At 34.2% G+C, this 27,972-nt stretch overlaps 1 protein-coding gene across 3 annotated transcripts in view; it reads right to left on the bottom strand.

Moving 5' to 3' along the window:
• Positions 1 to 27,972, bottom strand: part of EPHA6 (EPH receptor A6) — a 1,038,562-nt gene that overhangs the window by 347,986 nt on the left and 662,604 nt on the right. For 2 of the 3 annotated variants that reach the window (XM_088836271.1, XM_088836272.1), the window contains exons 7-8: positions 9,096 to 9,143; positions 8,529 to 8,691 (exon numbers count right to left, since the gene is read on the bottom strand). In XM_088836271.1, the coding sequence (XP_088692397.1) occupies positions 8,529 to 8,691; positions 9,096 to 9,143 (211 nt within the window). The remainder of the gene's footprint in view (positions 1 to 8,528; positions 8,692 to 9,095; positions 9,144 to 27,972) is intronic. The other variant, XM_055397929.2, reaches the window with a different exon arrangement.

Below are 27,972 nucleotides of genomic sequence, written 5' to 3'. Positions count from 1 at the left end.
GAAAGATTGAAGGCAGGAGGAGAAGGGGACAACAGAGGATGAGATGGTTGGATGGTATCACCGACTCAATGGATGTGAGTTTGAGCAAGCTCTGGGAGTTGGTGATAGACAGGGAAGCCTGGCGTGCAGCAGTTCATGGAGTCACAAAGAGTTGGACAGGACTTAACAACTTAACAACTGAACTGATACACGTATATGGGGCTTCCCTGGTAGCTCTGATGGTAAAGAATCTGCCTGCAATGCAGGAGACTCCAATTTGATTCTGAGGTTGAGACTATCCCCTTGAGAAGGGATAGGCTACCCACTCTATTCTTGGACTTCCTTGGTGGCTTTGACAGTAAAGAATCCAGCAATGTGGGAGAACTGGGTTTGATCACTGGGTTGGGAAGATCTCTTGGAGGAGGGCATGGTAACCCACTCCAGTATTTTTGCTTAGAGAATCCCCATGGACAGAGAAGCCTGGTAGGCTACAGTTCATGGGGTGGCAAAGAGTAGGACACCACTGAGTCACCAAGCACAGCACAGTATACACATAAATGGACTTGCCAGGTGGCACTAGTGGTAAAGAACCTGCCTACCAATGCAGGAGACATAAGAAATGGGTTCTATCCCTGAGTGGGAAGATCTCCTGGAAGAGGGCATGGCAACTCACTCCAGTATTCTTGCCTGGAGAATCTCATGGACAGAGGAGCCTGGTGGGCTACAGTCCATGGGGTCACAAAGAGTTGGACGTGACTGAAGTGACTTAGCATGCATGCACACATACACATATATAAAAATATATACATATACATATGTATGCTAACTTCAGTAAGTTATATTACAACGTTTATTGTTTACAGAAAAGTTGAAACTGTTGAAAAAATCATTCGATCTGCTTTCCTGTTTTGTATACAGCACATATAAAATAACTATTTAATTTAAAAATACTTATAGTGCAAAAGCATTTTCAAACGACACTCAGTGTTCCAAACACTTAAGAGAATATGGAATTCAGTTTGTTGTGAATCAGCTCCTTCATATCTGGTGGCAAGGTTGCCACGCCTTGCTCCTTTGCCTGTGGTATCGTCAGTAACACACACGTCTTGCTCAGGTTTGTGCATACACAGCTAAATCTTTTAAATGGCTCCTGTTATTTTGCCAAGAATTCCTGTTACTCAGTTTAAATTCACTGAACTACTGTTTCCCTTGAAAAAGTCATGTGTAACACCAATACTTAAGCTGCTTCTTAATTCTTCACACTGGCTGGGTTTATTTTATAAATATCTGTCCATTCAGTATTGTGACCACCATAAGATAAAGGCACAAACAGATGGATTCCTTATGTTGGGTTAATATACAGTTAAAAGATGTTGCATTAGATTATTTAACATTACTTTTTACTGCATATTTGTACTGTGGCAAATAAAATTCAAACTATGTTTATCTTTATGTTTTGACATTGGCAGATAATGTTTAGTATTTATATATTTTACATAAAGTACTGTTCACCTGACTTGGACATTTTGACAACTCTTTCATTCAACTCACTTTTTTTTTTTTTTTGCTCTGAAAATGACAGAGTACCAGGTGGATAGAATTCAATCGAGAAATAGGAAATAAAGTTATGAAAAGAACCAAGGCTCTGGGCTGGATCACCCTTGCAGTCCATGGCTTCTAAAGGACACTTTGATCCCAACATCACGTGTTTCTACCTTTGCTGTAAGAGCCACATCTATGTATTGCCATTGGACATCACTCTACGCTAGCCGTAATTACCCTAAATGCATTATAGAAGCAATAACTGAACATCACAATTCAACCCCACCTTGAGAATAGTACATGATCATGCACCAGATGAGGGTGAGAGGTCAACCATAATTAAGAATCATACCAATAGTTCTGGATAGGTTCCGTATGGTTATATTAAGAGATTAGGTTTTCTTCACTTTGATGTTTTTCCAACAAATAAAATGACATTAAAAAAAAGTCACTTCACAACATAAGTCAATAAAGCTGATTTGTGTAGCTGAAAGAATGACTCTAAATCTTCAAGTATTACATGTGGAATATATTTTTCACTAAATTTAGAGCAATTCGAACTGTCTTAAGAACGCTTTTTGCTCTTTTAAAGAATTCAAGGTTGTAAAGTTGAATAGCTTGACAGAAAAATTTAGGCAATTTATATGATGGCTGATAGAAAAAAATCCATCTTATCTCAAATCAAGTCAAATCAAAATTAGACTTTAAGAATGACATAAATAAGGAACTCTGTTATGAGAGCTTCTAGTGAGGTTGTTTGTGAGCTTCTTGAAGACAGAGAATGTATATAATTTATCTTTGTCTTTCTTTTTTGTATTTCCAGGCACATGCAAGGCAATACATAAGGTACAAAAATGAATAGGAGATGGCTCTTGATTTAAAAAAAAAAATTCCGGTCAAGTAATGACAGCTTATATCCCAAAGAAATCATATTCTTATTTATGTTGCTATAGGTTATTGCCTTAAAAACTATATTCTAAGAAATAGATCCATCTCTGATGGTTCATTCCCCTTTAGATTTGATCCAAATTATAACATTGCACATTGATATACACATTTTACAACTTCTAACTACCTGGTAATAGTTAATGATTTTCTTTCTAGCCCATTTAGCAAAGTTATAATCTTTAATATTTTTCATATTAAGGCTTTCAATATGTCTTATGGTACATAAGCCAGGTTCTCATCATTTAAAATCTTTATTGGATCCATGCAAAACTGAAACAAAATATCTTTTATGTCAATGCAGGCTTCTTAAAAAGAGACTTCTATTTTCTAGTTACTATTCATCAAGTTTCTGCACATTTAAGGTAACCAAACTGACGGCATCATTTTGACCCTCTAAAGTGTCACATTAGGTCTACCATATGTGCATTAATCGATAAGTCTATTTTAAAACACACATAACCCACTGAAGTTAATGCATAATGATTTGTCAATAATTACAGTTTTCTGAAAATCAATCAAATATTATTTTATGGAGGAATATCACTAGTTAAAGGAGGGTAGAGAATTGGAGGTAAGAATAAAAAATAATCATGTAGAAAATTAGAAGTAGTGACCAACCTGAATAAGAAAAGAAAAAACACTGAATGGGTAGAAAGGGAACTCAGTCCAAATTCTGAGCGTGAAAAGGACCTGATGCCGTAATATCCCCATTTCAACACTTACTAGTTGTGGGGACCTGGTAAGTTACTAAACTTTATATTTCAGTTTTCCAATCCATAGAATAGACCTGATAATAGCACCCCCTTCAAAGGTTGTAAGTATATTAGTAGCCATAAATAATTAAACAGTATTTGAAGCCTAATTATAACTCAATAAATATGATCTGTTGTTATAAAATATAAACATTAGAAGTTACCTTAAACTTCTATCACCAAAGTATGGGTTTCTTTTATGACATGCTATAAAAACATCTAGCTAGCTTCAGCAAAAAGTCTTATGAGAGGTCTTCATTGTATCATAAGGTAGGACAATTTATATTCAAACAACCTAACTGCTAGAATATTTTCCTTTCCTACTGATGTTTGCATTTAGATAGCTATGGCTGCCAACATTGAAAGTGTACTATTGATTGAAAATTATTTCAAATTAAAGTCTCATATACTGGAATTCATCCTCCTCTGAGCAGACTCATTATATGAAATCTGCCTCCTGCCTGATTAATTAACTTTTTATTACTCCACCAGGGTCAGCTGGTCCTCTTTCTGCTTCATGCTTCACCATTAATAATCATACCCAAATTTCTAGTGCCTGTTAATAATGATGTAGCTAATTTCATCCTTGGTAATTAAAGTAGTCCAGATTGGGTTTCAACAAATAGACCAAATCAAACATAATAGAGAATTTTTTTAAAGGTGTTTAAGGAGGAAAATCTATTTAAGAACAAAAAAGTCATTTTACTCTACTTCAAATGCCTTCAAACTTTAGAACTAACAATTAATTTGTAACTAAAAAGGCATACATTATATTTCTATACCATTCAAATCAGTTACAGCTTATTATCCAAAATATAGCAAGCAGTATTGCTTACTGTGGCAAAGAAAAATATTTGATTCTTTTCTTTTTGACTGGCAGACAACATGCTATTCTTCCATATTTTGAAATTATACATTCTTCATATATTTAATTAAATGTGTATTAGAAATTATGCATAAGACATTTTATGAGATGCAAAGATACACAGGTTATGGTTCTTGACCTCAAGGAGCTAACAACTTAGTGAAGAATTAAGCCCTCACACAATAAAATATCATAGAAAGTCTAAGGAAAGAGAGATTATTTCTCACTGGACTGATCTAAAACACTTTAGGTGGGGTAGCATGTGACAGGACTGACCATTCTGAACGTGATAGGCTTCTGAATATTCCAGCTGGAACTCACAGATACAGCTTAGATATGAGGAACAGTCAGAAAATTTCATGTATGAAGCATTTATTTTTTTCCCAGGGTGTATGTGAACTAGAGGGAGATAGGACAGAAACGATGTCAATTTGGATTAGATGAGAAGAAGACTTGAATGTCGAGAAACTCACATATTGCTAGGTAGAATATATCTAATGATTTGTAGTTTTTAAGTGTATAGAAAGTTGAGTACAGAAAAATTAGTCAAATGTGGGCATGAAAAATAGATTAAGGAAGAAATTAGAAACACAATCTTGCACCTTAATTTTCAGGATTATTTTCCATCCATAAATTGTTAAAGCTAATCAAATTGCTTAAATATGAAAACATATTAAAATAGCTAAATTTTATGGATGTTTTCAAAATAACTAAACTATTAAATTTATTCATTTGTATCTATGTAACACTTTTTGTATAAACGTGTAAGACAGAAGGTTCTAATTTGAAACACCATGATTCAATAAATTATACTTTGGTTAGTTAATGCTGATCATAATGATTTTTATGTGGTTATTTAAGTGATATAAATCTAGTCCATCATTACTACTTTTGGTAAATAATAGTGTAAAATATTGACAGATATGGTTTTTGTGCTATAAAAGTGCTTCAGGTAGCTTACAGTGGAAAACCTAAATTTACATTTTGTTAAAATTTAATGTATAATTAATCTTTTAGGGGAAAAATTGAATTGTTTATATGGTCACTGTGTATTAAGTCTCCTGGATCATCTGAATAACCATAAAGGCAATGGAAGAGGTAAATTACATGTCAAGTTCCAGTTTTCTTTCAAAAATTGGCTCTAAGCTATGGGTTCTCCTACCTTTAGACAGCTTCACAAGCTCTCTTATAGTATATAAGTAAAATGTTTAATTTGACTGCAATATAGCAGGATATATCTTACTTCGGTTTCAAAAATGAACCTAAAAAAGAATTTTTTATTTCTGTAAAATACATTTGAATATCAGATAAATATTGGTGGTGTTTTAAATAAAAACAAATGTTTTATTTCCTTATCATTAAATTATTTATTTTTAAAAATGTAGGCATGATTTTCATAGATTTTGTTAATATTGAATCAAATATGGTATGCCAAGCAGTTTGTAAGAATATGGATAACATTATTGGCTATGTAAATAATTTTTCAATTTTATTTTCTTTGTTGTTTCTTTTCTTTCAATTTTATTTTATTTGTTGAAAGAAGCACATTTTTCTCCCGAAAAATAAGCTCCAAAATAAAAACTAATATGAGGCAGATAAAATTTTCTGTTGTTTTATCCATATAAGCCAAAAAGGCCTGTAGTTGACTAGTGTGTATGTGTGTGCATGTGTGTGTTTGATACTTTAGAGCATAATATGGATTTTATATTAACTTTGAGAAAATTCTAATATTAGAGAGCTTGTAACTAACGCATATCTATCCTTCACCTATCTTTCAAAAAGATCCACACTAAATATTCATATGTTCTTATTTCTTACTACCGATTCTGTATTTTTCTGTAATTTGTTAAATCTATTCCAAAAAGATGGGAGGGGGTTCAATTACAGTGTCTAATAAAAAGACCTGTACTTAATAACCATTCAATAAATGCTATTAGTGAAAATATTATTTAAAATATTTAGCTATATGTTATTGGTCCTAAGAGAGACTGGCAGACATATGGAATGTTAGTATCAAGACTTAAAAGGCTTTCCTTTTGTAACTAAATATGACTGACTTTCTACCTAATTATCCATAGATCTATCAATCCTCTGTCTTCCTGTACCACATATATACTGAGGTTGCTCTATAGACTTAGGAAAAGGGGATCCCAATAGCTATAGTTCAGGGAGGCTCTTTTTATAGTGCCACCAGTCATAATTGGTACTCTTTCAACATGCTGGTCAGTTTTCACTTGTATATTCTGACTCTAGAAAAAATCCAACCACTGGGTTAAAACAGCAAGAGGAATCACGGTGATAGCTCTGGCACTGTGTTTGTAGAGCACAAGTACTTAATTCAGAACATTATGATTTTGAAAGGAATTACTTCTTATTTTATATTACTGTCTCATTAGTTTTTAGTAAACTAAATGTTGAACAAAGTAAAACAGATATGGCTAAAGAGGATTACATTGTAAACTACTTTATTTTACTTACTTCAAAAAATGTGAACCTGAATCAAATGCGAGAGTAACTAATTTCACCTCCTCACTTCACACCCCATCTCTAAGCATTATGAAGTCAGTTAATTAAACAGAATACACAAGAGAGAACTTAAAAAGAAAGTTGACATTACAATGGTTCAGACAGTACTAAAAAAAAAACAAAAGCTATAAAGATTTAAAGATGCCCTAGGAGAGTGTATAGAGAAAAAGACTGATGCTGTCAGTTGGGATTCATATCATTATTTTCACAAATTTATAGTAAACCTATCCATACCCTACTATGACATAATTCACTGAAATTCTCTTCTAGATATAAACAGCATGCTTTGAAAATGCAATTTAAAGCTAACCAGATAAAAAATGATCCTTTAAATGATTTTCCTTCAGGCTGTAAATTGACTTGGGAGTCACTCTATGCACCCAAAATCCAAGTTTACATAAACATATTTTTCCAGACTCGTCTCAAACACTATGTCTCTTCAAGGGTAGAATAAAAGTCACTTTCATGACATTTACAAGTCAGTAATTCAGAACATGATTTTTGCTGTCTGCTGCTGTCAGGTGCATCTAAGGGTTTAATCCTGCACCTCCACTTATTGATTATCAGATTTGGATAAAGCTACTTTAGTTTCTAAAATGAGTTATAATCTTGTCAGAAAGTAAAAAGATAATTTGCGTAAAGTACTTACTTTTTGGGAGTGATAAACTGGGGGAACTGTGATCTAATTAGTGGTCTTACCATTAGCATTTTATAATCAAACAAAAGGACTTGTCAGGATGCTGGAGTAGTTAAGAGTACAGGCCTTGGAAGAAGATATCCTTCAGCTTCTAATTCTAGCCTAGTTTTCTTACCAGCCATGTGAATCTGGGCAAACTTCTCAATTTCTCTAGGCTTCTGACTTTCTCATAAGTAAAGTTAGGAAAACAATACTGGTCTTATTGGATGTTGAAATGTTTAAATAAGATAACACATGTAAAATACTGCACAACATTTTTGGCACCTATGAGAGGCTCAACAAATGGTAGCTATTAATATCATTATAGAATTTTTATAATTCTTATATAAGAATTTTTATAATGTTTGCTATTATTGAATTCTTATACAAATATGCATATTTTAACAATGATAGAAACATGTTTTTATTGTAATTAAATAGATATTTTTCCATTGAAGTACATAGCAAAAACCATGTATATCATCCTTATAAAGATAGCAATGTGATGGATTTCTAAAATAATTTAAAAAATCAATAGTGGAGCTGGGTTTAAAATGAACATAACATTTAATGCCATGTTACATGACTTTGGAACACCTTACTCTCCTTATCTCTCATTTTGGTTTTTAATATGTTGAGGCTATGAATTTGAGTTTCTAATCAAGCTCATGCACCTATATTTAAACTTAAGTGCATTTCAGTGGAGTTTGTCACTTGACCACTGTTTTTATTGATCTAATATAAAGGAATTGGTGATGGACAGGGAGGCCTGGCATCTGCGGTCCATGGGGTTGCAAAGAGTCAGACATGACTGAGTGACTGAACTGAACTGAATTGAACAAACCAAAGCTGCAGAATTTTGAACTAACTGCTAAAATCATTTGCTCATGGCTTTACTCTCTTACAAGTATTCATTAGTATCATGTTATGATGCCGAGACTGGCGAACAGTTAGGCAAACACCATCCATTGAGACTCACTATGTTATGATTTGAGTGATGAATTCTGCATAAAGAGACATATTTGGGCTACATTACAATTGTGATAGAGCAAGGTATTTCATGGAAATATTTAACGATAGCCCCAACACATTAACTGAAATGATGATGAGTATTTACATGAATAGAATTCTGCTTAATGAGACTATTCAAAATTTGGGACATTAGATTTTCAGCTACCAGGACAGACTGAAACCACACTTAAAATTCACAACTTACTTTACACTTTTGTATGAAACTTACTTTCATCTCCTGTTTCAAATTCAAACTTCTGACTGTAGCCACTGTATCCTGTTGCAGTCCTCACTCGGATATGAAAAATGTACTTGGTGGCTGGCTTGAGACCTGTGATGATGACACTGGGGGCCTTGGACCTCGTGGAGGAATAGGTGAGTTGCTCATGCTCCTGGGGACAAAGAAAAGAAGAGAAAGGGAATGAAGCAGTTATTCTACTTATACCTGGAGACACTACAAAATTAAGCTGAGGAATTATGCTCTATCAAAAATATTGATTAAAAAGTGGTACAAGCATGGTTTTGCATAATTTTCCATTTAGTTGTTTATCAGTTATGATGCATATGATATGGTCTTGATTTGGAAATTTATTGAGAATGATGGTTATCTTATATAAACTGCATTTGTATCTTTGGCGATTTGGATTTCTGACCCAACTCTAAGGAATGGTGGTGACGTGAGAGCACGTGTACACAGAATGGCAACTGCATCTTAAACAAATGGCCACATTAGGTCAGACCACACTAGCAGAGTGCAAGGAGCAAGGGTGGGAGAATTCAAGTACCCGCTACTCACTTCTACCCGCAGGTAGTGCCAAAATGCCGGCGCTATCCGTGGGTAGACCTGTGGGTAAAAGGAAAAATAAATTAATTGTTTTTTAAAGTTTGAAATCTTTTATCCCAAATCAATTGCACTGTTCTGAAACTCAGTGATTCCCCAGTAGTAACACTGAATTAATGCAACTTAAGACATAAAACGATGAAAATTTTCTTTTGAGGGAGAATTGACTCTTCTGAAAAAATACCACAGTTTATTTTGTAAAGATGTACAAGATACATAATGATTGTGAGGCAGATTTTACACAGTCTGTCCACGAGGGAGCATCAAAGACAGAAAACAGTACAAAAGACAGCACACCTGAGAAATCAGGCAGGACTGGAGGCTTGGCTCCTGGTCACCTGCAGCTAACTATCGCTCCTCACTAAGAGGAACCCCAACTAACTGAATGCCCTAGTCACTCAGGGTCTCTTACGTGGTCTGTCTTGTCCACAACCTCAGAACAATGTACTTGTGCCTTTAAGAGACTGTCCATGATATGCTGGCACTGGGAACACATTAAACTCAATTCTATTTTTGTATACTGTTACTGTTCAATTATTTTATGGTGTTCTAATACGGGAGTTGAAAAAAAACACATGAACAACTCTTCTAAATTCATAGGTTAAATTAGGCCACCAGGTCCTTGAATTAATTCTCTACTGTTCTCATTGTAATATATCTAGAGATTCTCAGAGATAGAAATAACTTTCAAGATCATTAATTAAATCACTCATTTGATGCTTGTATTCGATCTGTCTTGATATTCCATCAAGATCCCATTTAGCCTTCGCCTGAAAACATCTGTTGTCCAGGAGACCTTCCAGATTAACAAACAAAGTTATAAAAATCTACATACAGAATGTATCAAACTGAATTTACTGGCCAGTGATGCTACAAGATTTGTAACTATGAAAATAATTTCCCTAATGCTACTTTTGAAAAAATTCCTTATCTTAAAAGTCATTTTTAAAATTTACGGCCATATTTGTCAGAACTTTGCATGCTACATGGTTACTCTCTGTCTAGCTGAGGAACGACATTTGTCATCTAACTCCAAATAGAACTGTTTATTAAACACAAAGTACAAAGATAAATGAGTTAACAATAGCAACACTTTAAGTAAAAAGACAAAATGGATAAATGGTAATTTATATTTATCCCTAGGTCACTTCTAGATTAGAAAGTAAATAAATATCTGCCTGCTAAAAATTCAAGAAAATAAAGTCTATAAAATCATGAATGTCAGTAATTATATGCTAAAGCCTTAAAGAAGAAGCTTTCTAAGATCAAGATCTTAATAATTATGGGGCTTAACACCCATACTGTGGAGAAAAATGTTTTCCCGGTGGCACAATGGTAAAGAATCCACCTGCAAATGCAGGAGATGCAAGAGATGTGGGTTCAGTCCCTGGGTGAGGAAGATCTCCTGAAGCAGGAAATGGCAACCCACTCCAGTATTCTTGCCTGGGAAATCCAAGGACAGAGGAGCCTCGTGGGCTACAGTCCACGGGGTGGTAGAGTCGGGCATGACTGAGCAACTGAGCATGCGCTACTGGAAGAGAAGATTCTGTTTCTGGTAGAAGTTTGGAAAAACTTTTGGATGACTGTTCATTCTTAAATAGAAGAGGAGAATATTTCACCTTTCAAGGAATTTTCTGCAACATAAGAGTTACGGTGTATTCTGAGTAGCATTTCACAATAAGTAATTATGATTGAGAGAATTTTAAATCTCTGAAAAAGGAATGTAATCTTATCCTTAGGGAGAGAGGATACAGATACCGATTGAAAAATTTACTTAGAATGGTCCCATAATAATACAAAAGGTCGCTCAGTTGTGTCCGACTCTTTGCGACCCCATATAGTCCATGGAATTCTCCAGGCCAGAATACTGGAGTGAGTAGCCATTCCCTTCTCCAGGGGATCTTCCCAACCCAGGAATCAAACCAGGGTCTCCTGCACTGCACTTGGATTCTTTACCAACTGAGCTATGAGGGAAGCCCCCATAAAAACATAACTTAATAGTAATTTGTTACTCAGTAAAGTTACCAGGAGCAAAGGACTCCTTTTGCAAATAGGTTTTAGCATATCTACAGTTACACAGAAGTATGTCTATAACTACATCCCTGGAATAAAAGGGATACATACATCCTCAATAAGTAGGAAGTATGACCACATGGATCCTCTGGAATAAAAGGGATACATACATCCTCAATAAGTAGGAAGTACGCTCACATGGATCCTCTGCCTGAATCACAGCGTCACAGGGCTGCTGCCCTGCCCCACATCTTGCCTCCTCTGAGCATGCCAAGTCGTAGCCCTCTCTCCTCCTGGTGTTTCCAAGATCTTGGGAAACCAAGTTAGCACTTGTCCATGACAAGCATAGGGTACTACTGTCCCAGAGTAATTGTGCTTTAATTCCCTTTCTGTGACACAGCAACTCCAGTTCAAAGCAGCTGTGAGCAGGTGGAGACGGTGCTTTGCCACAGATCCAGGAGGGCTTAGTTCTGAACATGCCTGAATAGGGGATGTATGAGAGCTTTTCTAGAGTTTGTACAATATGGAATTGCTATTTGTATGATACTTATGTCTTCAACTTTGCTAGGTTATATATTCCAGTGTTCATAATACTATCTTACAAGCTCTTCATCCTTGCTAAATCCATAGTAAAGTCTTCTCATTCTTAATATTATTCAATTTTAGTACTCACTGTCTTGATCAAGCTTTCCAGAGGCTTGAACCAACTTTTGGCTTTATCTCTCTATCATTCTTTGCTTTCTATTTCATTTAATATCCTACCTTAATATAAATTATTTTCTTTCTTTTTTCTTTGTATTAAATATGTTGTCTTCTAACTTCTTGAATTTCATGCTTAACTCACTAATTGTCAGTATATCTTTTCAAATACAGTGCAAGTCTACAAATTTCTAAGTATTGCACTACTGTACTTAGTTAGTTTTCATGATATATTATTAACCAGTTCTAAGCATTTAGTATTTTCCATAAATATACTATTTTTTAGTCTTTATGTCCAAACCAAGGTTATTATTTGCACACTTTTAAGTATCAAAACAGGTTGTCAGGCAGTGAATAAATGACATTAAATGAAGCTCCAAAGGCATAACCCCATGGGTTTCAAAGACACTGGACTGTGGTAAGATAATGCTGGCAGTCTTGTGTACTAATGCTTATTGGCTGAACATGAAACAGTTTTTGCACTATTTTCCCTTGGATGAGCATGACTATCAGTTGTGGGACAAAACATTTAGTAGCAATGCACTTAATGTAATGATACGTATATCATTTCCTAAAATAACTGTGTATACAATTTCTAGTTTATATATTGTTATTCACATATACTAAAAACAAAGTCCAGAACTAGGGCATTTACTGTAGAATACACATCTATTATTCTCTAGAGATGTAGACATTTATTTAAGGTCCTCTTCTCAAGGGCAGATCCTGCAGCTTAGACTCAAGATTGCCCCTTTCCAGCTTCTGAGAATCTAGTTTTCCTGGGAGTCTAATCTTATTGTCACATTGAATCTTTCATTTACCTAACATGCTCTAAGCTTTATCCATATACAAGTCAACTTTTCATAGTCACTAACAGGGATGTTCTTACTAGAGTCTGGACCCTCTTAGCATTCAATTTGAAACCTAATTTAGTGAAAAGAAAATAGGCTCACGTGTCTAGTCACTATGGCTTTATCTTTTTGTAACCAAAGGTAATGTGATCTGTATCAACAGAAGGCTGCATGTAAATAATTCTGGGTTGGAATTCTCCTGTCCTGGGCTCAATTTGGGTTCTGCTTCTATTATGTACCTTGGTAAGTCACCTCCAGGAGATTCCGTTGCTAATACAGAAAATTCATTGATTCCACTGACATTTATTGAATGCTTACTAGGGTAAGGTTCTAGGGCACTATAGTAGATTTGGCTTACATAATTATCAAAGTTCTACCTAATCAATTATATTCTGTAATTTTTATGTCAGAAATATAAGCCTGCTCTCCTCTGCTGTGACTGATTCTCATCATGCCTCATCTTACTCTCTTGGGTTTCCCAGTCCCACTTATGGAAGTAGATTCAATAGGCCCATAAAGTGGTCACTTTTTAACTGGTTTGCTTTCTCTTAAAGTCTTTGGCTGATTACACACACACACTCATACACTCACACACACAAAGTCTTTGGGTCTGAACGGACTTCTAAAAGATTTGTTTTCCTAAATTTTAAACTAATTTGATTATACATGTGGTTAAAGTTATGTTGTAGAGATTTTGCTACAGACCTAAAGATCTACATATGTACCAGAAGTCATAAGGTAACAACCATGATTTCTGCAATGCTTTACAATTTTCAAGGTATTTTCACACACATTCTTTATGTAATACTCATACTAATCTTATGGCAAGAAGAACTAGTAATATTTTTGGTCTCACTTAGCATATGATGGAACAGGTCCAGAAAGAATAAGTCACTTACTAAAGCAAGTCACATAACTAGTCAGCGGCTTCTGTTAAAGTTGTGATTTTGCACTGTCCCCAAGTTAAGCAGATACATGTAGCATAAAGATGCTTATAAATTAGACTTTTAGCCAAATTTATGCTAAATTTATTATCTAATCACTAGAAATAACTTTAAATTTAAGACGGACTGTGAAGCAGGACACGAGTTTGAGTAAACTCCTGGAATTGGTGATGGACAGGGAGGCCTGGCGTACTACAGTCCATAGGGTCTCAAAGAGTCGGACACGACTGAGTGACTGAACTGAACTGAACTCTGAACCAGATAGGAATGATTTTATGACATTAGAATACTTTTAAATAAAAGTTCCTCAGTGGCAGCAAGAATTCTCAACATTGAAAATTTCACATAGTAATATCAAAGATAAAGTTATTTTCTATTTAGGTTAACACATCTAATCATTCTGCTTTATTTTCTTTTTCTATTTTGATATTATGTCATATGGACAGATTCTATGAAATTCCAAGGGGCTTATATTAATAATTCACCCAGTATTTCAAAGAATATTATTCCTACTTGGGGCTGGGAATAACGTCCAGGAGATTCTTCGAGAATTTTTGATGCATGATGGTACCCTGCATGGTTTTATACACAGAACAGCACTCAGAGGACAGATTAAAGCACTGTTGGATTTTTCTTTATCGTTTCAAGTCATGCCAAGTTTAAGTCATCAGGAATAGGGAAAAGTACTATTAAAAATTTGCATTCTACTACCACAATCATTATTTTTTAATATCAATGTCCTAATTAAGCCAATGGTAAAGTTCCTGTTCTGCTGGATAGAAGACTGAAGCGATAGCTTCCTAAGAAAATACAAAAAAAAAAAAGTGGATATTAATAGCTCTGCTAGGGGTCCTTTTTTTTTTTGAACAGAGGAAAATTTATGCGTCGAACCTGGACTGGTCACTTATGATAATATACATGCTACAATTCCATTCTCTCTTAGGGGTCCTCTAAGTCAGTGGTCTCCAACATCTTTGGCTCCTGGAACTGGTTTCATGGAGGATGATTTTTCTTTGGATTTAGGTGTAGGGGATGGAGTGCGCAACCTAGATCCCTCACATGAGCAATTCATAGTAGAATCTGTGCTCTTATGACAATCTAATAGTCTAATAATCTAATGCCACTGCTGATCTTCAGGCAGTAATGTGAGTGACGGAGATGGCTGCAAATGCATATGAAGCTTTGCTTGCTAACTCACTGCTCACCTCCTGCAGGTCAGTGACCAGCAGCAGTTCTTGGCTTGAGGGTTGGGGACCCCTAGCTTAATTATTTTTTGTCGCTTGTCTCTTTTCATTTTTGTGTCTGTCTTTTTCACTCCTCATCTTTGTCTCTCTGTCTTTTTCTCTCTCTCACACACACACAATCCATCAACAAATTCATGATAGAAGACTGTTGAAATGTCTTCACAATAATCTTCTCAAAACTGAACAAATCAAAACCACATTTAGAAAATGATCTGCAGCAGAATATTTTTCCTGACAAAGCAAGAACTGCATAGCCTAGAAACATAAAGTTTGAAAGGTTATCAAAGAATCTTGTTGTCTAAACAATGGTATAAACAAATCTGAAAATATTTTACTTGAATTAAATGAAGTTATTTCAGATGACCTCCAGTTAAAGGAAAGCTTGTGTACTAGATTCTGTCAGTAATTATTTTCTAAAGAAGAGGGATACTGAATTTGGTGGCTTTTAAAGGTCATTATTACAAGAATGAATCCTACATGAGGGTAGGTACTTATCGTACCCTGGCTGAAAGATTTCTTAAGATTTTTCATGTTTTCTGGAAAGGACAGCTTCCCTAAAATTAATACATGGGCATTGTGCTTGGTTCTTCAGTTTGTTTTTGAATTTAATTAGAATGAGATCTTTTAATGTTCTTTGAGAGTCACCAACTCCCAGTGCACTCCAATTGCAGGATTTGTAAAAGAGAGCATCAGAATGAGCTGTGTGAGTCCAGGAACTGAAGTTATATTGTGTCTGTAAGATAGACATAATTATAAAAGAGCTTATAATTCCAAAAAGTCATCCATTTCCATTCTTGTATCAGTTTATTTGATTCATTACAAAGAAGTATTAATCTATTTCTTTTTTAAGAGCTCTTTAGAGAGAGAATCTTATTCTACTCTAGGCAAACCATATGGTACACAGGCTTTTCCTAAAGTGTAAGTTAATTGTCTTACTAAACTTTAAAAACAATATTTCTTTCTAATATGTGGAAATGACTCTCCTAATGACTGAGCTGTAATAAGCCATTATTTTCTATCTGCTAATTATGACTGTCTACCTAGAAATCCATAGAAGATTAACTGAAAATATTTAGAACTAATAAGTCAATTAGTTAGCCAACATACAATTATCAGTTACTTTCTTACACTAGCAATGCCCAGTAAAATTGTATTTTAAAATATTCCATTTACCATAGCAACAAAAACCTTATAGTTTATGACAGGAAATATGCAAGACCAATATGAGTAAATCTATAAGTGCTTGCTGTATAAAAAAGCAAGTCCCTTATTTATCTTGTCTTATTGCAATGCAGAGATCTTTTGTAGAATACCACATAGCAGCAGTAAAAGCATCAGCCTGATTTTCTTTTTTCTTGAATGGATTAGTTGTTAATGCATAACTGTTAAATACAATTATGCTTGATTTATATTTTTAATAGGTATCTAGGTGAGAATGTTTCTTTTTTTCTTACACTATAATTTTGTATTATGCTTTTAAAATGTGAAATGAGTATTAAAAGTTATAAAACAATTTCTCTGTATTTGCAAAAGTTTTCACCTTAATGCAGTATATACTTATGAATAACTATCTTTACATTCCTAAGATAATCCCTACTTGTTAACATCTGGTTATAATATAATTCTAAAATTTTTATTGCAGTCTTTGATTCATTTTGAAAATATTTCAAACAGAATTTTTACACCTCTCTTTAAATGATCTTGGCCTAGAGATTTTTTTATTTTTTCCTTTTTATTATCAATATTTGGTTATACTATTTGAGTTAGGTTATATTTAAGAGAATATATTATGAAACTTTTTCATTTTTTAATGTTCTAGAATAATTGATATAACATGGTAATTATCTGTTCCTTGAAACCTCAATTGAGATAGATCATTTCAGGGACAGATATTTGGCTATGTTTAAAATTATTTTATCCTATATTCAGATATTCTTCCTATTCATTTTTATTAATCAACAGAAAATTATCCATTACATTTATAGATCTAAATTTAAAATTAGGCTTGACTTATCATTGAAAATCTCTTTTATAAATATCATTTTCCTCCTTCCTGTGAAGCTTGCTTACTTTATCAGTCTTCAAAAACACTGGATTTTGATTTTATAAATTAAATACACTTTTCTTGATTCAGTTTCATTAATTTTTTATTTTACACTTATTCATCTCCTCTTTCTCATCTTTTTCTGCATGGGTCATATACAAAGTTTGGATATATATGTATCTTAATATCATTCATTTTAAAATAGTTTATAATTTAAGTCTATTACTCTTCGGTGGCTCAGACAGTAGAGAATCAGCCTGTAATGAGGGGATTTGATCCTTGAGTTGGGAAGATCTCCTGGAGAAGGACATGGCAATGCACTCCGTATTCTTGCCTGGAGAATTCCACGGATAGAGGAGCCTGGTAGGCTGTAGTCCATGGGGTCACAAAGAGTCGAACATGACACTGCAACTTTCACTTCACTTCACTCTTTAAAATATATTATTTAAGATAATATTCTCAATTTTCAAACAGATCACAGGGTGGCATGGGGAAATTAAACTTTTTTTTTCTTTTGTTGAATAATTTTCAAGAAATGATTCAAAGAATGACAGAATAATTTTATACTATCTGGTTCCTTTCTCTCGTTATTTCAGTGCATCAATATATACCCCTAAGCAGGCAACAATAACCTCAAAAACGTGTATCAGTTCCTTCAAAGAACAAAATAAAATAAAAAAGCAAAGGAGTGTTGAAGATAATATTCTCAATTTTCAAACAGATCATGGGGTGGCATGGGGAAATTAAACTTTTTTTTTTCTTTTGTTGAATAATTTTCAAGAAATGATTCAAAGAATGACAGAGTAATTTTATACTATCTGATTCCTTTCTCTTGTTATTTCATTGTATCAGTATATACCCTTAAGTAGGCGGCAATAGCCTCAAAAACGTGTATCAGTTCCTTTAAAAAACAAAATAAAATAAAAAAGCAAAGGAGTGTTGGATGCATAGATAGTGTTTAATATCAATGCATATCTACTGATTGATATCCGGAAAGGAATATCTACCCATCATTTAACATATGCTGCAGCTCTGGTCACATGTCACTGGGAACTGGACTACTAGAATTGTGCTCCAATGTGGAAGCGCAAATTGGGGTGACCCAGTTTTTACCTGTGTTAGCGTAGGATCATATTTGAATGATCCATATTTAAGTAATACAGCCATGGCCATCCTCAGGCATCCTGCCTGGAGATCTTTAAATCAAGGCATCAAAACTTGAAGGATTTCCTTGTATTCTTACATTTTTTTTTTCAAACTTAGGAAGTCGAGGCCATAAGTTTTAAAAGCCTAGACCTTCATAGCACCACAAGATGAATTCATTTAATTACAAGGGAGTAGGCTATGTTCCCTGTTTTCACAGGAATCCCCAGACATGTCCTATCACTTTGACTATTAAAGATGAACCACACTCAGCTCTGGTCCAGGACTTTGGAGAAACATCCGTCTTCCTGTTGAAAATGTTAATTCAGTTTCCTTCTTTAATAATTTCAGCTTTGTGTTTGTTTTCTTTTGCTTGTGGAAAAGCGGAGTAAGGTAAAGTGGGTAAAGACATTTAGGAGAGCCTGTTAGATTTGAATTGTCTTTTGTGTTGAACACAGTCAAGGGAAAGTTGAATGTAATGACCATTGTGTAGGCATCAGAAGGGAAGAACAGAACAGCACTGTCTAGCAGCTCTGGGCCAGCTCTCTCTTCCACTCTTGGATCTCTGTCTCCTTCTTTCAACCTTCAGTGGAAAGTGAATGTCATTAGGCCCAGGGATAGCAATGGCTCTTTGTTGCAGCTTTGTGAGAAATCTCAACTTGAAGGAAAAACTAAAAATCCACATCCATAGTAGCAGTTCTGCCTCTCAGGAGGAAGTTTTTGATAACAGGACTTGAAAATTAGCTAGAAGAGTTAAGAGATCTTCAGCTGCAGCTTTTTCATGTGATTTTACAGGCAACGGAGATGTGAAGTATGTACATAATGCTTTTGGAACTGTGATTCTGTTGGAAGTTTTATTAGGGTCGTCATAGTTAAAGTAAAGCATCAACCAGCCAGTGGAAGTTGCAAAGAAAGGGGATTGAATCAACTGTTGGCATCTTTCTTGAAGATGTGGATAAGAGTTTTGAATGTCCAGACAATGACTACATCTGGCACTTAAAAAAAAAAAAAGTATATATATATACATATATTTAATTTTTGTTTCTCCTTAGGACTAAGACTCTAGAACTGTTTTGTGCTGTGAATTATGGATTCTCTTTGAAGGCAAGGAATATTGATTCTAATGTTCTTCAGAAGCTCTGGCAGGGATAAGCAAGACACTCAACTGGAATGGATGCTACATGTAATCAGACAAATTCTATTTTCTTACTTAAGCAAATATTTTATTGAGACTGCTTATGTATAGCAAAGGAGCCCACAACTTGAGCTACACAACTTTTTATATTGAAAGAACTCATACTTTTTGTAGCTTGTATTCCACATTTAATTTAAAATGACTTTATAGCACTAACACACCTAGCAGAAGACTTTACTCCAGACCTTTAAGGAAATTTTTAGTTTTTATGAAAAAATGATACTTCAGTGGTTACATTTCTCATGTCTTTGGTGCTTCTGTCCCTAATAGCACCAGTCAACAACACCACAACCACATGGAAACATATTTTTGGAAGCAAAACTTTAATTTTCTAAAACATAATATGGATAACGAAAAAATTTAAGGACTACTTGTTTCCTATATATTTTTTTCCCTTAGAATGGAATCCACTGTGTTGAAGACTTGATATTATGTGATTGTCTAACTTTTTTTTTTTTTTGAAATTAGAATACAATCTATTGTGTCATGATCATTGAAAGGGTTTGTTTGGGAAGTTATGTTTTATTTGTGAGGTTTTTTTTTTTTTTTAATTAAGGTAACTAAACAACTGGTTTATTCGACTTTTCATCATATTGTCTTGTTCTTACTGATAATACTTGTAACCCATGGAGAATTATTTATCATTTAACTTGATAAATTCCATGCGCATTTATTTCCTGGTGAATTGTGTAAACTTTATTTTTGTTGACGATTATATGTTAAATCAATATTATGTTCTCATACCACTTCTTGAGAAGGAGGTTCCAATTTGAAACTATCATTTCCTTCAAAATGAAGGGCAAGTGCTTAGTTAAATAAAAGATTGATGACATCTTTTAAACCATTTCTTCCTAACTATGTCTCATTACAATAAAATCTGTCAAATCCTTTTGAAAAAAAAAAAACAACAAACAACAAGCTAGTTGGTAAGGTGAATTAAGTTAGTGGGTAAGGTGTATTTCTTTTTTAATTTTTAAGTAAAAATTGGCAACTGCTATGACAAAATTACAAATTAAGTGTGAGTAAAAAAATATAGAAGTAGATATTTTAAGTATACAACTACTTTCTGACTGCACTTTCAGAGAAGTATCATTTAGTATACCACAGCTATAATTTACTATAATCAACTCTTGATTACTCCAGTAATCCAAAATAGGAGATAACTATAAATCACTTTTAAAACCATTCATGACTTTTTTCTTATATTCCATCTAATGTTCACCTAAAATGAAAATTAAAATGCATTCCTTGAACGTTAAATGTTGAGCAATAGTAGAGATAGTAGCAAAGTACACCCGAATTAAGCATTCAAGTTGATTTTCAGAAAACAGTTAACTTATAAGCAGATAATTAATTGTTTGAAATAGTGTTTAAATTTACTTTTAGGGAAAAATGGCTAATTTATTACAATGTGACCTTTACAAAATAGTGGTGCTAGAATGAGACCAATGGAGTCCTAATTGTAGTTAGTCTATGAGAACTGAGATGATTATACCATCTCAAAGGGTTAAGCTTATTGTAAGAAAAAAATATATTAAAATATTTATATATTTTATATATTTATAAATAAATTTATATATTTATATATATTATACTGTGTAATATAAACCCTTTTACAGGTTCAGCAGATGTGTTTAGCAGTATTTCTTTCTTTTAGGAACTATTATAAATAGGTAGCTCATTTAAAATAGGGTAATGATAGGCTTATGCCTTGAAGTAATTCTGCAGATGCTGTGAGAGGTCTTTTTATTTTTTTTTTATTTTATTTTTTCAGTTTTTATTTTTATTTTTTTTTTAGGTAATTAATTTATTTTTTATTTGAGGCAAATTATTTTACAATATTATATTGGTTGGTTTTGCCATACATTGATATGAATTTGCCCCGGGTTTACATAAGTTCCCCCTCCTGAACCCCTCTCCCACCTCCCTCCTCCCTTTATCCTCCCTCTGGGTCATCCCCGCATGCCAGCCCCGAGCATCCTATAACATGCATTGACCCTGAACTAGTGATTCGTTTCACATATGACAACATACATGTTTCAATGCCATTCTCCCAAATCATCCCACCCTCACCCTCTCCCATAGAGTCCCAAAGACTATTCTATACATCTGTGTCTCTTTTGTTGTCTCGTATACAGGGTTCTCATTTGCATCTTTCTAAATTCCATATATATGTGTTAGTATACTGTATTGGTGTTTTTCTTTCTGGCTTACTTCACTCTGTATAATAGGCTCCAGTTTCATCCACCTCATTAGAACTGATTCATATGTATTCTTTATAATGGCTGAATAATACTCCATTGTGTATATGTACCAAAGCTTTCTTATCCATTCGTCTGCAGATGGACATCTAGGTTGCTTCCATGTCCTGGCTATTATAAACAGTGCTGCAATGAACATTGGAGTACACGTGTCTCTTTCAATTCTGGTTTCCTCCGTGTGTATGCCCAGGAGTGCGATTGCTGGATCATATGGCAGTTCTATTTCCAGTTTTTTGAGAGGTCTTTTTAAAAATTTCATGTGTTTTATTGCCTGTTAACCACTATATTCTTATTGCTTAAAATATAATATTTCTAGTATATTGTAAGCTTTCATAATACATTGGCCAAATATATTGAACACGTAAATTGATGAATTAATTGCTCTATATGTATAGATTTTAAATTATACATATTGTTGCTGCTGCTGCTGCTAAGTCACGTCAGTCCGACTCTGTGTGACCCCATAGACAGCAGCCCAACAGCAATTTAAAATTCATTTGCATAAATAAATGATATTTCAAATGAGAGATGAGAAAAAGTTGTTTTACTGGCTTATGGTACTTCCATAACCAAAACACAATAATACGTCAGTATAGCTGACTTGTTTTCTTCATAACTTTGTGGAGAAGAAATGATATTTTACTCATCAAAAAATATTTTGCAAAACAATATGCTTGAAAACCTGAGATTTGTGCTGAAATATATTTTTATACTTATGTATATATTAATATTTCTTCAGTTTTAACTTTCCCATCTGTATTCATGTAACCTACCCTTGTACGGATGGGATATAGTTTTTCCTCTGTGCTCTGTTGTGTGTGTGTTAATTGCTCAATCATATCCAACCCTTTGCGACTCCACAGACAGACTGTAGTCAACCAGGTTCCTCTGTCCATGGGAATCTCCAGGCAAGAATGCTGGAGTAGGTTGCCAGTTCCTTCTCCAGGTGATTCTGTGCTCTATTACTCTATAAATATAATGGCTTTTAAGTATAAAGTTAGAAATTCAATGTTTAAAGCTTGATACCATGATTTTCTTAAAAGTACATCATAGACAACACTTGAAATTTATCATTCTTTCTTAAGGCTTGAGTAATTTATAAGAATTTTAAAAGTATGACTAAATTTGGTGATAATATTAATAACATACATAGAAAAAGGAGGGAATATATATGCAGAACAAAACATTTTTAAAAATTCATATTTACTGAAGCATTGAGGATGGATAAAATAATTTTATCTAAAAGGTGGGAAATTGAAAGGAAATTATACCCACTATAAGAATATTTGACAATTATGTTTAGTTTAGACATATTTTAGAAAAATTTTCAAATATCTGCTGATATTAGTAGTTATCAGTAATATCAGTGATACTAAGGTAGCTATATAAAAGTTCATTATGAAGCAATTTTATCATAAATTTAAGATAAGTTTCAATAAATGCCACTGAGAAGAAAAAAACCACAGTAAGAGTCTTTGGAAGCATTACTACACATATGTTGACTTCTTCAAATATAAACAGTATTCCAAATGTCAAGCTGAATGTTTTCAAAGTTAAACTATTGGAAGAACAAGGCTGCATGGAGTGACACAGAATGAGAAAAGCAACATATTCATGCTGCTTTGATTAATTCTTCCTAGTTGTGGAATGTGGATTAAAACAATAAAGCTAGATACAATAACATGGTTTTAGAGAAGAAAAATATAGAGTACACAGAATATACATAGTTAATTTTTTTTAATAATAGTGTTAACTGGATTATGTGATAGATAAGAAGTACAAAGACTAGTAGAGAACTAGTCTTTGAAAATGAAAGAACTGGACAGTAAACACTGGTGACAGGACTCCAAAACTATCACTTGATTGCTAGTTCTTCTGACAGAGTTAAAGTGAATAACAAGGCAGGTAAAAATTATACATAAGAATAAAAAAGAAGATAAAATTCCACTAGAGTGAAATTTCCAGTAGAATACAAAGAAAAAAAAATGCTCTGTGGAAAAGTCTCCATGGAAAAGTGTCTTCTCTGAGTATCATGTAAAGTCAACATTTGTCCAAAGCAGCTGCATAACATGGTGACATAAGAGCTGCTTCTTGAACTGAGAAGGAGGCAGAAATTCATTTAAATGTACAAGCACGAGAATGCCTTAGTCTCACCTGGAATAGGAAGAAAACACTTTCCTATTTATTTTTCATTTTGAAAAGATTTATTTTTCATTTTTATCTTTCCATTTAAATGTACGTTGTTGCTATAATGAGACTTTAATTTTTTTGTTATATTTGTTGATGGGTCTTAATTGTGATCTGATGACAGATATATTTGTTTTGTTCAAAACTGAAACAAAGATGTCTGTTAAGATCAATGCACAAAGCTACAAAGCATAATTTAGGTTTCAAGGAACTTAGTCCCCCTCCCTCAAAGAGAGATTTTAAACCTTCTTTGTAAGTGATATCATTGTGACTTGAAAACCATCCCATTATGCTCTAAATAACTCAATAGTTCCAGTTAGTGATCTAAGGCAGTCATCGTCTTTACATTTCCTTAGAGGACCAGTAATATTAAGATGTGTATCAAATGAATGCTTCAAGGTTTATACTCAAACACAACAAAGTATAGGTTTATCAAGATATTGTGACTGGAAACAGTAATATCCCATGATTGTCACTAACGACAGAAAATTATTAATATAATGTTAATAAACGGATTGCAGTAATTCGTAGCTTCCCACAGATCACACATACACAAGCGCACAGCACACACATGGTTCTTTTAGTTCCAGTGGTGGTGTTTGAATCCAAAGAAACATACTGATATAATGTGGCGATAACCACAGATGGTGTTAAAGGCAAGAAAAGGAATTCAAGGCAAAGCAAGCTCATTTTCCAGAAATATTATTTTAAGCTGCCTCATTATCAAACAATGGATACATATAATTTATTTACTCCACATATAAACTAGTTTTGAAATCAAATCAGAGGAAATTGTCTATGATGAATCAATAAATTAAATTTAGGGTAAATTAAAATATAATCTGGATCAATTGAAGAAGTCTTTGTTCTTTGGTCATGGTCACAAATATTGCCCATTTTAAGTATTCATCAGTTGGTACTTGGGTTGGTGGTACTAATAATGGATTCTTTTTCATTGCACCTGCATAAATTGCCTTACTTTCAAGAGTGGATAATCTGATCCTATAATTCTGTTTTATTTGCAGTGACCACATTGGCACAACCCAATGTATAGTCCAGATTCAAAAAATTGAAAGACTTTTTTGTGATAGTTTTATGTTTTTCTTTCTTTTTGCTTTACTTTTATAAATTAACTAGGGAAGTTCTAAATTAACTAGTTGTGTTTTTTTAACCCTATAATATCTCCATATGCAATTATTAAAATAGTTTTAAACGTCTAGAATTTCATACACATTCAGCATTAATAAATTGCTTTGCCCATACTGAAAAAATATTTATTTTTAACAGTACAAACTAGAAACAAAGCATGTAATATTCAGTTCAGTTCAGTTGCTCAGTCGTGTTCGACTCTTTGCGACCTCATGAATCACAGCATGCCAGGTATAAAATAAAGTAGCACAGCAAATCAAAGATGGTGGCAAATTCTTTTACACTCCTCTCATTGAAAAGTCAGATTTTTGCCCATCACTCCTTGCATCTTATCTAGCCTGTGACTGATTTGACCAATAAAATAGTGTAGGAGTGAGCAATTTCAGTTACTTGCCCAGTCTCTAAGAAAACTGGCAATTTTCACTTTTGGCTTGGAGCTCTGCATTGCAATCTAAGAAGTATGACTAGCCTGGGACTGTCAAGCTGTGGAGAATTCCAGAATAGCCACTTGGGGGAGCCCTGGAGAGAGAGTTGGTGAGGTGGGGGAGGACAGAGGGAGGTGGTGGGAGAGGGGATGATGATGAGACCCTAAGCATGGCCTTTCTTCAGGGGTTCCAGCCTCTAACCTATTTTCTATCATCCCAGCTGAGGTCCCAGAAATTGTGGAGCAGCTCCTGCTGTGTCCTGTTCAAATTATACGGTCCATAGATTCATGAGATGCTATACTTACTGTTATTTTTAAGCCACTACATTTTTGGGGTAGTGTGTTATGCAGTAATAGGTACCTGGAACAAGCAGATTGACCATTAACCTGTATCTTATAGATCTCAATCAAATACAGAATTCTCAATCTAATATGGGATTCTATTTTTTTGTCACTAGATTGGGTGACGTTATTTTGAAGATTCTCTTTTAACACATAAAACTTAATCAACTTTAACATCTAATTATCTGATTATTTTGAGCTGAAATTTGGAGATTCTGTCTTTGGAGTACTGTCCTTGTGTGACTCACAGACCGGTGAATGTAAATATGTCATAATATTACTGATCCACAGCACATTCAGATAAAAAATAAACATAAAAACCTCAGCTTCATTCACCTCACAATATTGCTGTGATGAATCAACTAAGAATGCATATAAAAGTATGTCCTGAACTGCAAACACCCTCTTAAAATACACGACAGAATGGTTATTTTGCTATTGATATTATTAAATAGATGTATATGTAGTTGGCGGAAACATCTGTCACAGTAAGACAAATTTTTAATAATCAATTATATTCTGAGTTTATTGATGGGAACTGTATTGGTTATTTAGTAGATCACTTAGAACTACAGAAACTTTCCTCTTTTAGTTCCATGTCAATAGAGTTAGTAGGATAAATCAGCTTAATGCCCAGGAGTCAGATGCCTTATGAGATTAGCAGTTCAGATGACAGATCCTCCTTTAGAGTTAGTTACTTGGGCCTCAAGTCAGTTACTTGCATCTGTGGGCATGATCAGCTGACTAGTTGTTAATGTAGCTCTCACTGGTACAATAGCACTACTTTGAGATTAAAAATAGTGATTTGTAATAATCCTTAATGTGGCATGTTTCAGGAGCTATAAGGCACTATGTGTCGGTCACACCTATTTGCCATGTTACAGATAGAAGAGAGCAATAAAAAACCTTAGCCACTGTACTAACCAACAACTGAACTAAGTCTTCAGAAGAACTATATGGTGGTCTTTTAAAAAGATGTAGCTGTTAAATATACTAAGGTAAAAATGTTATGATGCATAATTCACTAAATATTAAGAAAATTACCACGAGGTTGTTGGTAGCAGCACTCCTAATAGTTATACATATCTGAGCAAACTAGAAAGATTTCATCCATCTACCTGCTGTGATTTACTCCCCAAAATCACAAGAATCAAGGGACATATGGAAATAATGAATGCATGGATTGCCTTCTTTAAATGTCCTTGTGTTACATAGAAGGATGAAACATAGGTTCTGGGAACAATTTGCCTTTGCTAAGTGAAACTTAGCCAAAAACAATTAATATTGCATTCAACCATGAAGGACTGCAGAATACTTCCTCAGCTAAAGGTTGTGCTAAGTCACTTCAGTCCAGTCTGACTCTTTGCAACCTAAAGCTTAACATTTTCTAATTATAGACTTAACAATTTCCTATTACTAAAGGCATAAGGAGTATCTAAGTTAACTCTAATATCCTCACTCACATTTTCAATCATTTTGTGGAAATAATGATATTTATAATAGTATTTCAGAGAAGGCAATGGCAAGCCACTCCAGTACTCTTGCCTGGAAAATCCCATGGATGGAGGAGCCTGGTAGGCTGCAGTCCATGGGGTCGCTAAGGGTCGGACACGACTGAGCGACTTCACTTTCACTTTCACACATTGGAGAAGGAAATGGCAACCCACCCCAATGTTCTTGCCTGGAGAATCCCAGGGAAGGGGGAGCCTGGTGGGCTTCTGTCTATGGGATCACACAGAGTCGGACACGACTGAAGTGACTTAGCAGCATCAGCAGCATAATAGTATTTAAGTCATTAGCTTTGTGTGTGTGTGTGTGTGTGTGTGTGTGTGTGTATCCCAGGTGGCGCTAGTGATAAAGAAACTGCCAGCTAATGCAGGAGATGAAGAGGCACAGGTTCAATTCCTGGGTTGGGAAGATACCCTGTAGAAGAAAATGGCAACTCCAGGATGCTTGCCTGGAGAATGCCATACACAGAGGAGCCTGGTGGACTAAGTCCATAGGGTCGCAAAAAGTTGGACATGACTGGAGAGACTTAGCTTCAATGACACACACACATAAATATATATATATAATATATATGAACGTAAACTTATCTTTTTCAACATACATAAATTGAGACAAAGTTTCAAGGTAAAACAGCTAAACAAACTCAAATAGTGACCACAAAGAGAGTTAGAAACATTAAAGAAAACCAACTTTTCCTATATTAGAACTTGAATGACAATGAAATTTTTAAATTTTCCAGTGATAATCTCAAATAAATGGGCAGATATCTATTCTTATTTATTTTCCTCTGAAAATATTAGATCAGTGTGGATTCTACAAGGTCATTG

The sequence above is a fragment of the Moschus berezovskii genome, chromosome 1 (genome assembly GCF_049115385.1).
Source record: "Moschus berezovskii isolate FMDL1 chromosome 1, NW_MosBer_1.0, whole genome shotgun sequence".
Lineage (NCBI taxonomy): Eukaryota > Metazoa > Chordata > Mammalia > Artiodactyla > Moschidae > Moschus > Moschus berezovskii.
The sequence above is the reverse complement of the archived record's forward strand: the minus strand, read 5'-3'. Positions and strand labels throughout refer to the sequence as shown.